This window comes from Molothrus aeneus, chromosome 21, assembly GCF_037042795.1.
Source record: "Molothrus aeneus isolate 106 chromosome 21, BPBGC_Maene_1.0, whole genome shotgun sequence".
Classification (NCBI taxonomy): Eukaryota; Metazoa; Chordata; class Aves; order Passeriformes; family Icteridae; genus Molothrus; species Molothrus aeneus.
In genome coordinates, this window is record NC_089666.1 from 1,568,265 (window position 1) to 1,585,133 (window position 16,869).

The window sequence follows — 16,869 nt, forward strand, 5'->3', positions numbered from 1 at the left end:
TGTGCCATGCCATGCTGTGCCATGCCATGCTGTGCTGTGCCATGCTGTGCCATGCTGTGCTGTGCCATGCTGTGCCATGCTGTGCCATGCTGTGCTGTGCCATGCTGTGCCATGCTGTACCATGCTGTGCCATGCCATGCTGTGCCATGCTGTGCTGTGCCATGCTGTGCCATGCTGTGCCATGCTGTGCCATGCTGTGCTGTGCCATGCTGTGCCATTCTGTACCATTCTGTGCCCTGCTGTGCCATGCTGTGCTGTGCCATGCTGTGCCATGCTGTGCCATGCTGTGCCATGCCATGCTGTGCCGTGCCATGCCATGCTGTGCCATGCTGTGCCATGCTGTGCCATGCTGTGCCATTCTGTACTGTGCCATTCTGTACCATTCTGTGCCCTGCTGTGCCATGCTGTGCCATGCTGTGCTGTGCCATGCTGTGCCATGCTGTGCCATGCTGTGCCATGCTGTGCCATGCTGTGCTGTGCCATGCTGTGCCATGCCATGCTGTGCCATGCCATGCTGTGCCATGCTGTGCCATGCTGTGCTCTCAGTGCTGGTGTGCTGAGCTCTCTGAAGGGCTCTCAAGGCACAGTTCCAGGCTGTTTCCTCCCCTTTGTCTGCCCTGGCTCTCTGGAGCTGCTTTTCACCTTCCCTACAGGTTTCTCCCATTAGCACTTGCACCAGAAGCACTGGAGATGATGAAAAGTCCATTTGATGTTTAGATTTCGCTTCTCTGTTTTTCAGACCCTGCACTGCCTCAGTGTAGAGCTCTAAACTCCACAGCCTGTTCTGCCAGCTGCTGTTCTCCCGTTTTATTCAGACACAACAATTCCTCTCTAGGCCTGAAACTCAAGGACACCCTCCAGCCTCAGGCCCTGAAAAGTACAAACAAAATGAGCTGGGGGGCAGCAAACTGGGGGTAAATGACTTCATCACCTGAAGCTGTAATTGGAGCATGAACCCCTGATATGCAAATGGGGTTAAAAATTTATAATTGTCTGAAAAACTCGTGACCATTGTCCATAGTGGGTGTAGCCTCAGAGGCTTCTGACTGCCCAAGGTGTATCTATGGAAGGTTTTTAATGAATATTCACTTTTATTCTCTCAATCTTGTCCAGCCTCTGTTCTAGGCAGCCATCCCAAGGCATCACATGAGTGAAATGAGATTTAAAAGCACTGGATGGGCTTCTTCTTCCTGCCCTGCTCTTGCAGGGTTGGCAGAAAAAACTCCTTCAAGGTGTCCAACTTCTGCCTCTGGTTTGTTCAGGGCTGCCTGGGCCTGGCTGCAGACCCTCAGAGTGAAATTTAACCCCTGCATGCCATAGGTGGGGAGAGAAACACAGAGCACTTTCTCAGGAGCAGAGAATAGCTGGGTTTGGGACTTGTGCAGGAAGTTCAGAAAAAAGAATGACTTAAATCAGTGCTTTCTTCAGGCTCAGCAGAGAGTAACTGGGTTTGGGACTTGTGCAGGAAGTTAAAAAAAAATACTGACTTAAATCAGTGCTTTCTTCAGGTTCAGCAGAGAGTAACTGGGTTTGGGACTTGTGCAGGAAGTTAAAAAGATACTGACTTAAATCAGTGCTTTCTTCAGGCTCAGCATCTCTGTTCTTTGCTCTTTGCTGAAGTTTTGTAGGAGTCCAGGATCTTTTGCTGCCTTAATGATTCCAAAGCATCTGCTGCTGAGTTTTGGTTGTATTTTCTTCAAGGACTGTGGTCATCAGTGAGTTTATTCAGCTGAATTTTCCCAGCAGTTTTTGATATTTGCCTGTGCCACAGTGTTGGGACAAAACACCTGAATGCACCCACCCTAAATCCCATGAAATTGCAGCTTGTCAACAGGAGAACTGTAAAAGAAATGTAAATAAATGTGTGCTCATGAGGGGCTGTGTTCATGCAGGGCCTTTGTAGTGCTTCTGTTTGCTGGAGATTCCCTTTGCTGGGAATTCAGATTTGATAATTAACTGTAGCCAGCAGCACTCCCAGCAATGTCATCCTGTGCTTTTCAGAGCCCTGTTTGCAAAGGAGTCTCAGGAATGGTTTTATCTGCAGTTGTGCCAGCACTCGTACAGGAGTGGGAGCTTCCGTGGGGCTGCTCCCTGAGCTGTGCCCAGCCTTGGCTTCCCAGGCCTGGGGCCATTCCCTGGTCCCTCAGTGGCACAGCAGGGCAGGGTTTGGTAACGTGCAGAGAGCAGCGTGGAGCTGCTGTTGGGGACACAACAGTTGGATCACAGTGTGGTGCAGAGACTGTGGGGCTCTGCAAAAATGGGATTTCTTCCCAGCTTTAGTTGAGTTCTGTGGAACTTCCCCTCTCCCTTCCGTGCAGGGGTTGGAATGAATGGGGCTTTAAAGTGCCATCTGACCCAACCATTTTCCTTTCCCTCTCTGCTCCCCACTTGTGCCAGTCCATGAATTCCCAGCAGCACCCTGAGACCCCTCAGGGAACACCAGCAGAGGAAAAAGCCTTGGAAACGTGATGCCAATGCCATCCTCCAGGCTGAAACCAGCATGTGCCCAGGTTAAATTTGCCCTTTGCTGTTAACAAAAGTCTGTATATATAGAGAAAGGGAAAAAATAATTGGCTAATTCAGGTTTTTGGCAGCTCACTTGTCCCTGGGGTATCTCTGGTGGCTCCAAGCCTGTCTCAAACAAACGAGGGCCAGTCTCAGAAATTGAGAGTTTAGAGTTTAAAGTTCATCACCATATTTCCTTTTTTTTTTTTATTTTTTACTTCCTAGGGGTATCTGGCTTTGGAGAGGCTCCTCTTCTCTGTGCTGCCCATTTTCCCCTTCCCCACTGATGTTTTTGTCCAGCGTTCCCATTGATGTTTTTCTCACTGTGGACTTGTTTGTGCTTGTTCTCTTGGCTGCTTTTCCATGATTTCCCAGGGATTTCCCTCTCCCCCAGAGCAGAGGCCCTGCAGACCTTTCCCAGGCTGCTGTTTCCCACCAGGTTCTTTTGTTGGGAGCAGTTCTGGGTTGCTGCAGTCCCAGGAAATGGCTGGGAATGGGAGGCAGAGCTGGATAAATCCCTCTCCCTTTCCCTGGCAGCTCTGCCTCCCCAAAACCTGCATTTCAGCTGTCAAAAACTGCAGCAGATCCCCACTGCAGAATGATTTGTTCGTGCTTAAGAGCCATGCATTTGTTCAGGGCTTGTAAACACCGTCAGCAAGGTTTTGACAGCAGTGAAAAATGAATTTTAGTTGCTGGTGCAGAGGGAAAATAAAACCAGCCTTGGCTCTGCCTGCAGCCTGCCAGGGGCAAAACAGAGGGGAAAAGTCATTCCCTGTGAGGCCCTGGCACAGGTTCCCAGAGAAGCTGGGGATTCCTGGTCCCTGGAAGTGTCCAAGGCTGGGCTGAACGGGGCTTGGAGCAGCCGGGACAGTGGGAGGGGTCCCTGCCATGGCAAAGGGAACTGGATCAGCTCTCAGGTCCCTCCCAGCCCAAACCATCCTGGGGTTCAGTGAAATCCAATCCAGCTTGGTCTGTTACTTCTTGTGGCTCGGGCTGGGACAGGTTGGGCACAGATGTGCAGAGGAAGAGACAGAAAGCAGAGTTCAGTTCTCATTCTGTCTCCATTCTGTCTCCATTATCACCTCACAAATCACAGCCCAAGCCTTTCTGCACACCTGGTGGTGTCTTATCAGCCAGAGCAGTTTATGACTAACCCCAAATCCTCTCTCTGCAGGAAACTGTGTGTTCCTGCCATGGCACAGCGGTGGGAGGTGTGATAAAATGTACTTTTAATTACACTCCAATTTCTTGAGTGTGGATATTTTATTTATAAAGACTGCACAGGCAGAGGCCTTTTGTGGTTTTGCTCCTCAGGATGAAACTGCTCTGGAGCAGCTCTGATTTCCTGAGCTCAGGAGCAGCAGAAGGGCCAGGCTGCAGTGGACAGATGCTGTGAGCTTCCATGAAACCTTGGGAAGGAATTCACTAAGGAATGAATTGCCATGGCCAGGTTCTCCTCAGGACCGTGTACTCCTGGCCATCGTGGGTGGGAGTTGTGCTTTGGACAATCCTCATGGGCCTAACCTGGTAAACAATGTTAAAAATCATTTGGAGCTGGGGAATAGGAACAGCAGTGATGATAATCAGGCTGGGTTCTGCTGATCTTTCTCTCCAGGAGATAAGGAATCTGATTAGGCAAGGGAAGAGTGGGCAGCAGAAAGAAGAAGCTGAGATGTACAAAACTTTTCTGTCCAGACTTCTCCTACTTGCAGAAGCTCTGGACTCTCCTGTGGAAAGGCTTTGAAACCAGGACAGTGATCAGATTTTCCTTCACTTGGCTGGGTGTGAGACTGAGCAAACCTGAGGGCCCCCATCAGCAGCTCTGTGCAAGGCCAGGGGATCTCCTGGATTTCCTCCCTTGTGTGGTGTTGAACTCAGTGCATCCCTCCGGGTGTCCAGAGCTGCCAGGACCCTGCCAGGGGGCTCAGAGACCCTGGCACCCAGCCCAGAGCACCTGGGGGTTTGATTGTGACCCCTGGAGCAAGTTGCCAAATTTGTATGAGGGCATGAAAGTCACAGAGCTTCGAATAGTTTAACAATAAAATGATCACAGAGTGAAAATGTAGATTTTAGGATTTTTGGTATGGGGGTTATGGGGACAAGATGGAGGAATCTGGGCGTGTCCAGCCTTTCTCCTTCTTCTTGCTCTCCATTTTCTGCAGTGATGTTGGCACTTTGGGATTGGTTTAGAGTAGAAGTGCACTGTCTAACACAGGTGATGGGTATTGGAATTAAGTGTCAATATGTTATATGTAGTTTGTAGTATAAAAGGACAACACAAAGAGTGCCTGTGGCTGCCCTGCTGAGCAGATCTCGGCTGGGCAGAAAGAAAATTTTATAGATCAGAATTAATAAACAACTTCAAGACTGAAAAGTGAAGAGTCCAGACTCGTTCTGCAGTTGCACGGGCCAAAGCAGAGACACCCTGCACATCTCAGGGCAGCAATTGTCAACCAAAACCCAGGAGTGTGGAGCACACTGGGACCCCCAGAGCAGCCTCACCTGCTGTGCTGGGCTGGTGTTGGGATCTCCAGCTGCTCACAGTGACCCCCAGATGTGTTGGAAAGTCTCTTTTCCCAGCCTGGCGCTTGAAGAAGCAGTCAGGGCTCTTCATTTCTCGGTCTCAAGGCTCTTTATTGTTCCTTATCTGTAAAATTCTTTCTCCTGCCCTGCTGAGGTCTGTCCAGCAGGACAGTTCCAGGCACTCTGCCTGCCCCCAGGGCAGGGTTATGTCTTTATACTAAAAACTACAATGTGTACAATATTTACAATTACTGTCCAATACCCATCACCTGTGTTAGACACTGAGCTACTCTAAACCAATCCCAAAGTGCCACCATCACAGCAGAAAATGGAGGCCAAGAAGAAGAAGGAGAAAGGCTGGACATGTCCAGTTCCCTCCATCTTGCCTTCTGAACCCCCATACCAAAAATCCCAAAATCTACTTTTCCACCCTGTGATAACTTCACTATCATTCTGCCTAAACTGTCATGGCTTGCTGATCTTCATCTAAGGTTGGTGATTTGCTCCATGGGTCATAATCAAACCCACAGGTGCTTTGGGCCCCATGCCAGGGCTTCTGAGCCCCCTGGCAGGGGTGCTGGTGTCCTGGACAGCCACAGGCAGGTTCTGAGGGAGTTCCTGGTGTCCTTGGGGATGCATTTCTGTGCAAGGGGCTGGGCAGGGACGAGCAGAGGGATCCTGAGCTGGTGCAGGGGTCAGAGGGCTCTGAGCAGTGCCCTCCCAGAGCTCTGTGGTGCAGGGGTGGCTCACACAGGAGCGGTGACTCTGCAGGGTGTCACCGGCCCTGTGGGTCCTCCTGCTCTGCTCAGAGCCCCATAATTTTCCCTCTGAAGGAATGCAGGCACAGCTGCTGCTTTTACTTGATGTTGTTGACCTGTGGTGTCATTAAACCTGGGTTTGTTTGAACAGCCCGTGTGGGCAGCAGGAGACACAAAGGAAGCTGCAGATGATTTTTCTTGTGGTTCCACTGACAGGCTGGAGCATCTGCCTCGCTGGCTGTAATCAGGGGCTGTAATTAGGCAATGTTTTCCTGTAGAGTAACTCCTTTTAGCAATTTTCTTCACAAGGAATTGCTGTTCAAAGGTCTGCTTGCTGCTTTAAGTAGAGCCCAGGTCTGGAACAAGGCTTTAATATTAAACCTCTCCTTTATGGGGAAACACCCAACAGGAGCAGGGCAAAGGGGGCAGGTTCTGCTCTGCAGAGATTTGATGGCTCAGACTCAGGAACAAACTCCCCCATGGCTCTGATGTTTGGGAAGTTCTGCTCTGCAGAGATTTCACCACAGATTCAGGGATGAACTCCCCCATGGCTCTGATATTTGGGAAGTTCTGCTCTGCAGAGATTTGATGGCTCAGACTCAGGGATGAACTCTCCCATGGCTCTGATGTTTGGGAAGTTCTGCTCTGCAGAGATTTGATGTCTCAGGCTCAGGAACAAACTCCCCCATGGCTCTGATGTTTGGGAAGTTCTGCTCTGCAGAGATTTCACCACAGATTCAGGGATGAACTCTCCCATGGCTCTGATATTTGGGAAGTTCTGCTCTGCAGAGATTTGATGTCTCAGGCTCAGGAACAAACTCCCCCATGGCTCTGATGTTTGGGAAGTTCTGCTGTGCAGAGATTTGATGGCTCACAGTAAAGACTCAGGAACAAACTCCACCATGGCTCTGATATTTGGGAAGTTCTGCTCTGCAGAGATTTCACCACAGATTCAGGGATAAACTCCCCCATGGCTCTGATGTTTGGGAATTTTGATGCTGGAATGGTTTTTGGCAAAAGAGCTTCTGTGGAGAGGGTGTTGCAACAGGCAGAAACAGAACTTCACTCAGTGCTGCATCCTCTGTTCCAGCCAGGCTCTAATGGAATCAGCCCTTCCCATTAAATTAATATGTTCTCCATGGAGCCCATCAAGTAACATTTAATTTGCTTCAGTGAGGTTGGGCACGTGGGATCAACATGATCAACGCTTGGGATAATCAGGAGGAATCCCTGTGTTGTGCAGCATCTTAAAAATGTTCATTTAGACAGAGGTAGTAATTGTGAAGAACCTAATTGGTTGATGCAATTTTATGTCTAATTTAGTGCAAAATGAAAACTGGAAGGAAAATGATCTCTTAGGCGAGGGTTCCAAAATCAGAGAGAATGGTGAATTGTTCATTTGTTTTGGGTTTGGGTTTGGTTTTTTTTTTTTTTGTTTGTTTGTTTGGTTGGTTTTTTTTTTGGTTTTGTTTTATTTTGTTTTTGGTGGTGATGTTGTTTTGGTTTTTTTGTTTTTTTTTTTCCTTTGGGTCTCTTGTTTTATTTAACAAGAGCCAGGAGTCTGTAGTTGCCCTGTGCCTGGCAGTGTCCAAGGCCAGGCTGGATGGGGCTTGGAGCACCCTGGGGTGGTGGAAGGTGTCCTTGCCCATGGCAGGGGGTGCAATGGGATTATCTTTAAGCTCCTTCCAACCCCAGCCGCTCTGGGATTCCATGGAAAGTAAAGAAGGCATCACAGAGTTACATCTTTAAAATGAAATCTATCCTGCATGGTTCAGACCTTTGGAGCTCCTGCTCCTGTTTGTGTTTACAATCCCAAACTCCCTTCCAGCCCCAGGGATGGTTTGGTGAGGGGGCAGAGGTGGCTCTTCCCATGGCTGACAAATGGTTAAATGGACCTGGCACTGCAGCAGAGCTTTGGTGTCTCTGAGGCTGTTTGGAAGGTCTGGAACACGATCCTTTCCCATCCCCAGCAGCCAAACCTCTGCCCAGGTTCCTGCCCTGGCTGCTGGGTTCATCTGGGGGCTGCCAGGTCCATGGCAGTGCCCCCAGTGCCCAGCACAGCGTCCCTCTGAGCTGCTGCTGGCTGCTCTGTGCCTGTGGGATGGCATCTGCGGGCACGTCCTGCACCCCTGGGCCAGGCCTGGGCAACTGCCAGGGGCTGAGTGCCACCAGGGATGCACCCAGCGTGGCGTGGGTCACACAGTGCAGTGTGGGTCACACAGTGCCAGTGTGGGTCACGCAGTGCAGTGTGGGTCACACAGTGCCAGCCTGGTGTGGGTCACACAGTGCAGTGTGGGTCACACAGTGCCAGCCTGGCGTGGGTCACACAGTGCAGTGTGGGTCACACGGTGCCAGTGTGGGTCACACGGTGCCAGTGTGGGTCACACAGTGCCAGTGCCAGTGTGGGTCACACAGTGCCAGTGTGGGTCACACGGTGCCAGTGTGGGTCACACAGTGCAGTGTGGGTCACACAGTGCCAGCATGGTGTGGGTCACACAGTGCCAGTGTGGGTCACACAGTGCCAGCCTGGTGTGGGTCACACAGTGCCAGTGCCAGTGTGGGTCACACAGTGCCAGTGTGGGTCACACAGTGCCAGCCTGGTGTGGGTCACACAGTGCCAGTGCCAGTGTGGGTCACACAGTGCCAGCCTGGTGTGGGTCACACAGTGCAGTGTGGGTCACACAGTGCCAGTGTGGGTCACACAGTGCCAGCCTGGTGTGGGTCACACAGTGCAGTGTGGGTCACACAGTGCCAGCCTGGTGTGGGTCACACAGTGCAGTGTGGGTCACACGGTGCCAGTGTGGGTCACACAGTGCAGTGTGGGTCACACGGTGCAGTGTGGGTCACACAGTGCCAGCCTGGTGTGGGTCACACAGTGCCAGTGTGGGTCACACAGTGCCAGCCTGGTGTGGGTCACACAGTGCCAGTGTGGGTCACACAGTGCAGTGTGGGTCACACAGTGCCAGCGTGGGTCACACAGTGCCAACATGGTGTGGGTCACACGGTGCCAGTGTGGGTCACACAGTGCAGTGTGGGTCACACGGTGCAGTGTGGGTCACACAGTGCCAGCCTGGTGTGGGTCACACAGTGCCAGTGTGGGTCACACAGTGCCAGTGTGGGTCACACAGTGCCAGTGTGGGTCACACAGTGCCAGCCTGGTGTGGGTCACACAGTGCCAGCCTGGTGTGGGTCACACAGTGCAGTGTGGGTCACACAGTGCCAGCGTGGGTCACACAGTGCCAGCATGGTGTGGGTCACACGGTGCCAGTGTGGGTCGGGTGGTGCCAGCGTGGGCACAGCCTCATGCTCAGGGCTCCTGTGAGTGCCACACGTTGCCAGTGCAGGCACGGTCTCATGTGGGCATAGCTTCATGCTCAGGGCTCCTGTGGGTGTCACACAGTGCCATTGTGGGCACAACCTCATGCTCAGGGCTCCTGTGGGTGCCATGTGGTGCCAGCACAGATGTGCCCTCGTGCTCAGGCTCCTGTGGGTGCCCCCCGGGCCCTGGAGCAGCCCAGCCCCACTGGAGGAGGGTGGGAGCACAAGGCTGGGTCTGGGAGCAGGGCATGGCCTCGGGGGCGTGGGTGCTGTGCCAGGGGAGGAGGGGCTGCCGTGCCCCAGGAGGGCTGGGCTGGGAGCAGCTGGTGCCACACTGGGGTGCTGCAGGGAATGCAGCAGGGGTTCTGTTCCTGGGGTGCTCAGTGTTCTGGGTGTTTGTGCTTGGGAACTGTTCCTGTCTCCATGGGCAATTTATGGGTACTGCTGAAACCAACGCTTCAGTTTCCCCTTGTGGACTTAGACCTGATAGCTCTGGAGCCCTTCCCTTCCCTTCCCTTCCCTTCCCTTCCCTTCCCTTCCCTTCCCTTCCCTTCCCTTCCCTTCCCTTCCCTTCCCTTCCCTTCCCTTCCCTTCCCTTCCCTTCCCTTCCCTTCCCTTCCCAAACCTTCCCAAACCTTCCCAAACCTTCCCAAACCTTCCCAAACCTTCCCAAACCTTCCCAAACCTTCCCTTCCCAAACCTTCCCAAACCTTCCCTTCCCAAACCTTCCCAAACCTTCCCTTCTTCTCTTTGGGGATTTTCTTCCCTCCATGACCCTATGAAAAAGGGTCTTTCTGAAGAGTTTTGCTTATGGAATAAATACTCTGTTATTAGTATGACTTGGTGAATGTTTTATTCCTTGAGGGAGGGATATTTTTAATGAAGGATTAATCCAGCTGATACCATCAGGCGTCATTAATGATCAGCTGCTCTGTTTGTGCCTTTCTGCCTTGAGCAAAAACATTCTGAACCCAGCATGTTTGTACCTGGTGCCTTCTGTGAGCACCTTGTTCGTTGGTTCAATCAAACCAGGCATCTCAAATCCCTCCAAAAGGCAATTACTGAACAGCTCTCTGCAAGGCAAACTTGTCTGGAGCTGACTTGCTGTTCCACAGGGGTTTTTGGGAATCTGCTGCCCTTCCCTGCTCTGTGTTCTGAGCTGCACGTGGCACTGGGACAGGAGGAGGGAAGAGGATTCCTTGAAAGGGGCTTTAAGGCAGTGCTGATGCCTTGGCAAGGCTGAGCTAGAACAGAGACTTGACAGAGTTAAAGAATAAAATAAGGATTTATTGAAAGGATCTCCTCAAGGGATCCACCTTGGGCAGCACAAGAACCCAGCCAGGGCTGCACCCAAGATGAACCAAAATGGCACAAAATGAACCCAAGGTGAACCCAAAATGGCCACAAAATGAACCCAAAATGATGGCAAAATAAACCCAAAATGATCGCAAAATGAACCCAAAATGATCGCAAAATGAACCCCAAAATGATCGCAAAATGAACCCCAAAATGGTCACAAAATGAACCCAAAATGATCACAAAATGAACCCCAAAATGGTCACAAAATGAACCCCAAAATGATCGCAAAATGAACCCCAAAATGGTCGCAAAATGAACCCCAAAATGGTCACAAAATGAACCCAAAATGACACAAAATGAACCCAAAATGGTCACAAAATGCACGACCAGTCATGGGGTCTCTCACTTTTATAAATTCTGCTCCATTTGCATTTTGCAGTTCATTGTCCCATTCCAGCTTTAGCCCATGCAGTGCCATCCTTGTTTTTCTCTCTCCAGCCCACGGTGTTTGTGCTCCTGGGCTGAGATTTGGGTCATTTGTCCTTGGTCCCAGCTGGAGCAGGAATTGTTTTGTGTCCCTGCTCTGTGCAGAGCTCACCATGCCCTGATGTGAGCCCAGACCCACACACTAAAGCAGCCCAGAATGGGAAAAATAGAAAAGCTAAACCTGAGATATCAGCACAGAATCTGAAAACCAGAAAATCTAAACCTGAGGCATGGGTGGCAAAGTGTTTTGGGGCTGGTGCCAGCACAGAGCTTGGTGCAATTCCATCAACGCTGAGGCTGGAGGAGCTGGGGAAGCTTTTCAGGGCTGTTATCCCGAGGTGTGTCCGTGTCCATCTCTTTCCTGGGAGCCGGTGGCTGCTCTCCCAGCCTCCGAGGGAGCAGAGCTGTGCTGTGACTCAGCTTTACAAGGACACTGCTTGGAGCCGTGCTAATCCTGACTGCTCCGGGGGTTTGTTTGCCCGCTGTCCTTCCCGGAGAGCCGGGGCTTCCTTTGTTCTCCTCTCAGACAGCGAGGCAGGGCTGAAGGAGTGACGGAATGGCCCTGGAATGTGAGAATGTGATGTGTCACATCTGGGAAAAAAGGGCTTCAGAGAAGTCAGGCTTGCCCTTTATTTGCGGCTGGATGGGACTGACACGTCCTTGGAAGGTGGGAAAGAAGGGGAAAAAAATAAAAAAGCCTGGCTTAGGCATGAACAAATTCATGTCGCTGATCTTTTTTTAGAAGAAAGAACTAAAAATGTAATAAAAAGCCCCAAAGTCTGGGAGCTTTGGATGGCAACATTTCTGAGTCAGAAAAAGGATTTTTGGATGCAGCTGGAAACCATTGCAATTGCTGCATGTGAGCCAAGAAATGAAGTGTGCTTGGGGAGCAGCAGCAGCAGCTCATCTCCTGCTGCAGTGGGAAGGCTGCTGGCTTCCCAGCAGTTTGGCTATTGCAGGATTGTAGGAGCTGGAGTCTCCTGGGCTGGAAGGGACCCTCAGGGATCAGGCAGCTCCTGCTGTGCAGAGCTGGAGGTGCTCCCCTCTCCTTTGGGATGGAGGTGCTCCCCTCTCCCTTGGGATGGAGGTGCTCCCTTGGGATGGAGGTGTCCATCTCTCCCTTAGGATGGAGGTGCTCCCCTCTCTTTTGGGATGGAGTTGCTCCCCTCTCCCTTAGGATGGATGTGCTCCCCTGTCCCTTGGGATGGAGGTGCTCCCTTAGGATGGAGGTGTCCATCTCTCCCTTAGGATGGAGTTGCTCCCCTCTCCCTTGGGATGGAGGTGCTCCCCTCTCCCTTGGGGTGGAGGTGCTCCCTTAGGATGGAGTTGCTCCCCTCTCCCTTAGGATGGAGGTGCTCCCCTCTTCTTTGGGATGGAGTTGCTCCCCTCTCCCTTAGGATGGAGGTGCTCCCCTCTCCTTTGGGATGGAGGTGCTCCCCTCTCCCTTAGGATGGAGGTGCTCCCCTCTTCTTTGGGATGGAGTTGCTCCCCTCTCCCTTAGGATGGAGGTGCTCCCCTCTTCTTTGGGATGGAGTTGCTCCCCTCTCCCTTAGGATGGAGGTGCTTCCCTCTCCTTTGGGATGGAGGTGCTCCCCTCTCCCTTGGGATGGAGGTGCTCCCCTCTCCCTTAGGATGGAGGTGCTCCCGTCTCCTTTGGGATGGAGGTGCTCTCCTCTCCCTTGGGATGGAGGTGCTCCCCTCTCCTTTGGGATGGAGGTGCTCCCCTCTCCTTTGGGATGGAGGTGCTCCCTTGGGATTGAGGTGCTCCCCTCTCCCTTGGAATGGAGGTGCTCCCATTTCCCTTGGGATGGATGTGCTCCCCTCTCCCTTGGGATGGAGGTGCTCCCTCAGGATGGAGGTGCTCCCCTCTCCTTTGGGATGGAGGTGCTCCCCTCTCCCTTAGGATGGAGGTGCTCCCCTTTCCCTTGGAATGCAGGTGCTCCGCTCTCCCTTGGGATAGAGGCAGCTCCTGGAGCTGTTGGGGCCCTCTGTGGCATTTTTGGGCTGCCTCCCCTGGTTCTGTGTGCCAGGGAGCACAGGGGCACCCACAGCTTGCTGGGGTTACAATTTGACCTCAGATGGTAACTGAGGAGAGAAATACTGATTAATGTAAATGACCAGGAGCATAATGGAGTGTGGTGAATAATAAAGGCAGCAGAGCCATAATTAGCACCTCTCAGTGCCCTGACCTCCTGGATTTTGGGAATGTGCAGCAGCACAGCTGCCAAGGTCCCTTTAAAGTCGGGTGTGCTGCAGCAAACACAGGATGATCACAGAATGAGCAATCTTCTTATTGTCTCACCTCCCTGGAAGTTGAGATGCACAATTAATCCTCCTCTCCATTGTCATCCCCTGCCTGGCTCTGTCCTCTCCTCACTGTGAAGATTCTCCCGAGGTTTAAGTGTGAGGGGAAAGTAAGATTGGCATTTTGAGCTGGTAAATGAGGTTAATCAGCTTGGTGGTGGGTGGGAGGAATGTGCTCTGGGGTTAAGAATTTGATATTAATGGTTAGCACGACCCTCCTTGCCAGACCTGTGAAAATCCCTTCAGTCAGGCAGGAACTTTAAAAAAATCGGGTAAAAAACTGATTGGAACTGATTAAAAATCACCTGATTTTTTTATTGTTGCTGTAATTAAGAGAAACACAGGCACTGTGGGAGGGTGTGTGGAAGGTGCCACCTTTCCCCCTCTCCTGAAGAAGACACTGGGCAGGAATTAGGGCTGTAAATCTCTGCAGAAAGCACCAAGTGAAGAAATGGAGCTGCTGGGCTGCCTGCAGGATGAGGGAGGCTGGGGATGTGTAATTCTGGCAGCTGCCCTGGCTGACCTGCTGGGGAGGAACTCAAATCCCTTCTCCTGCCTTTTGGCAGAGTCAGGGCAAACACACGGATGACGTTCTCCAAACATCCCTGCCTCCCTCTGCAGAAGGCAGGGTGAGGAGGCAATAATTCAGCAGGAGGGCTGCATGCAGCCAGGATCCCTCCTGCCAGGAGTTCAAACCTTCAGAAGCAGCAGATCAATTTTTGCAGTGTCTGCTCCACTCCCATCCAGCACTGGCAGCAGGGATGATTGCCCTGAAACAGGAGAGGCAGCTCACACATTGCCAATATAATTGCCTGCTTTAATTAATTTCACCTTCTTGCCTGTGATATTAGAACGTGGAAGGCAAAGTTGCTATTTTTATAGCAGTGCACATGTAATTAGTACAAAACCCACCCCTGCAACGTTTGGTGACAAATGCAAATTCCAGCCTAAATATTTTTCCCCTGCTTGGCAGTGAATCCATGCTGGTAAAAAGATGCACAACAAGTCCTCCTGTGTAAGAGCCTAAAAGAGGGATGCAGGACTCCAGGTGGCTCTCTAAAATGCAATTTATTGTATCCAAGAGGTTACAGCAGTCCAGGGTGTGGGTGACAGAGCTGTGCCCACAGCTGTCAGCTCCAACTGCAGGCAGGCCTGGAGACCCTTTGGCTTTGGTTAAAATGCATTCTAGACTTTTCTTTTGGTCACAATGCATTCTATACTTTTCTTTTGATCACAATGCATTATATACTTTTCTTTTGATCACAATGCATTATATACTTTTCTTTTGGTTACAATGCATTCTATACTTTTATTTTGGTTACAATGCATTCTAGACTTTTCTTTTGGTCACAATGCATTATATACTTTTCTTTTGGTTACAGTGCATTATAGACTTTTCTTTTGGTCACAATGCATTATATACTTTTCTTTTGGTTACAATGCATTCTAGACTTTTCTTTTGGTCACAATGCATTATATACTTTTCTTTTGGTTACATTGCATTCTATACTTTTCTTTGCTGAGCATCTCAATACAGTAGAACCAATCTATACCATAACTTTTATCTATAACCCATCATAACTGCTATAATTACCATATTCATGTTACTGTTCTCCAATCACTAACAGTCAGTACATTACAGTTTAAACCAGAAGTTGTTTTTCAGTTTTCTTGCAGTGGAAAATTCTGAGACCTTTTTTCTACTTGCCACATTTGCTGCCTTGTTTGCCTGTGCTATCTTTCTGCTTGGTAAAAACATCTTCTTGTTTGAGGTGGGTTTATCCTTTGCTCTAAGCCATAAAAACCCCTTCTAACTAACACACCCTTTGCCTCCTTGGTTATCCAGTGGGACTGGCTCAGCAATTCTTTTCTTCTATATCAAAACTTGCTTCCATCTCTATTCCTTCATCAGACTCTACATTTAACAATCCTTCTGCTAAGCACACCTAGCTGTGAGACTTTCTTGTTCAAACTTTCACCCTTCCCCACACTCCTGCTCAAATGCAGCTCTCACAGGCTGCTCTGCTGGGTGTTCTGCCCCCCAGCTGCAGGGAGGAGTGGCTGGGGTGGGGATGTCCTCAGAGCTGCACCATGTCCTTCCTTCCCTGCCCAAACACCCCAACAGCCCCTCTGCTGCTGGCAGGGGTGAACCCTGCCCCGTGCTGCTGTGGGCACCAGATCAGCCTCCTGGGGCTCATCCTGCATGCAGCCATCCCCTCGTGCTCTGTGCCTTGGAAAATGGAGGGAATCTCTGCATTTTGGTGCATTTAACAACAGGTTTTGTTGTGTTTTTTTTTTTTTTATTTCTGGCCTCGCAGTTCCAGCTGAACTCTTGAGAAGTGTTGAGGTAGCAACAGGAATGGTTGTGATGGCACGTGGAGAGTCTGTTCACAGGATTCTTTTTGATTTGTGGTGGCCAAAGTTTCTTTTCTCGGAGGGTAATTCCTGTTGTCCCAACAGACAGGCAGGTCTGGGGTGGCACTGGTGCCTGTTCAAAGAGGAGTACATGCTTGGCTTTCCTTCTCCTGCCAGACTCAAACCATGCCCATGTCTGTGGATGTGTATCAGCATTTTTCCAGAGTGTTTCCAGTTAAAATTGTCAGATTTGGGCTTTGCTGTAAAGGGTTTCAGTGCTTAAAAATAGAATTAAAACAAACAATACAATACAATATAAAAATACAATATGAAATACAATACAATATGAAATACAATACAATATATAATACAATACAATCTAAAATACAATTATAAAAATAATTGTAGGACCCCAGAAGGATTTGGGTTGGAAGCAGCATTAAAGTCATTTTGTTTCACTCCCTTCCACAGACCAGGTTGCTCAGAGCTCCATAATGACCACATTAAAATATGAAACAATTTCAGCTCTGTCTCCTTCCCTGGCACCCCCAGCACTGAGGGTGGGCATCCAGCACTCAGGGACTTGCTGGAGTGTTCTCCTGGCAGCTGGAGGGCTGGGAAGAGGCTGGGGCATGGAGCTCAGTGAGGATTTGGATACAGATGGCACAGAAACATTTGGACTGCTTGGACTGAACTGGGAAATTGTAACATTTTTGATTGACATAACTTCCCTGATTCTTTCTGGACCAGAAACTTCCCACCTCGTTTGCAGCCAAATAGCAAATGAAGTGAAAGAGGGGAAATGTAGGTTAGAAATGAGGGAGGAATTGTTCCTGTGAGGGGCTGGCACAGGCTGCCCAGAGGCTGCCCCTGCATCCCTCCCTGGCCGTGTCCAAGGCCAGGCTGGAACACCTGGGGTAGTGGAAGGTGATCTTTGAGGGGATGCATCCCTGGGATGGGATCTTGGAGCTCCCTCCCAGCCCAGACTCGTGATTCCCTGGTTCTGCTGGAGCAATGCTGGTCCCAGTGAAAGTGGAGACAGCTTTGCTTCCCTCCCAGACTCCTGTTCTGTCTGAGGGACACCATCTGCTCTGCATTTCCAGTAACTGTCACATTTCCTCCCACAGCCATCAGAACTTGTCATTCTGAGGGGAAAAACTGCTTTTCTCTGTAATTGACACTTTGCACCTCTTGTCTTTCAGATGGGAAGAGGAGCTGACCAGAAGGATGAGCCTGGAATCCATGGTGGAAACCTTAAGAGAGGTGAGGTTTGGGCAGTGTGGGGTGAAAGGTGCAGGGCTTTCTGCAGCTCTCCTCATGC

General features: G+C 50.6%; 1 protein-coding gene across 1 annotated transcript in view; it reads left to right on the forward strand.

The window, feature by feature from the left end:
- The window catches only part of IFFO2 (intermediate filament family orphan 2), a 53,794-nt gene that overhangs the window by 18,725 nt on the left and 18,200 nt on the right, over positions 1 to 16,869 (forward strand). The window contains exon 2 of the mRNA XM_066564047.1: positions 16,751 to 16,811. Coding sequence (XP_066420144.1) covers positions 16,751 to 16,811 — 61 coding nt within the window. The remainder of the gene's footprint in view (positions 1 to 16,750; positions 16,812 to 16,869) is intronic.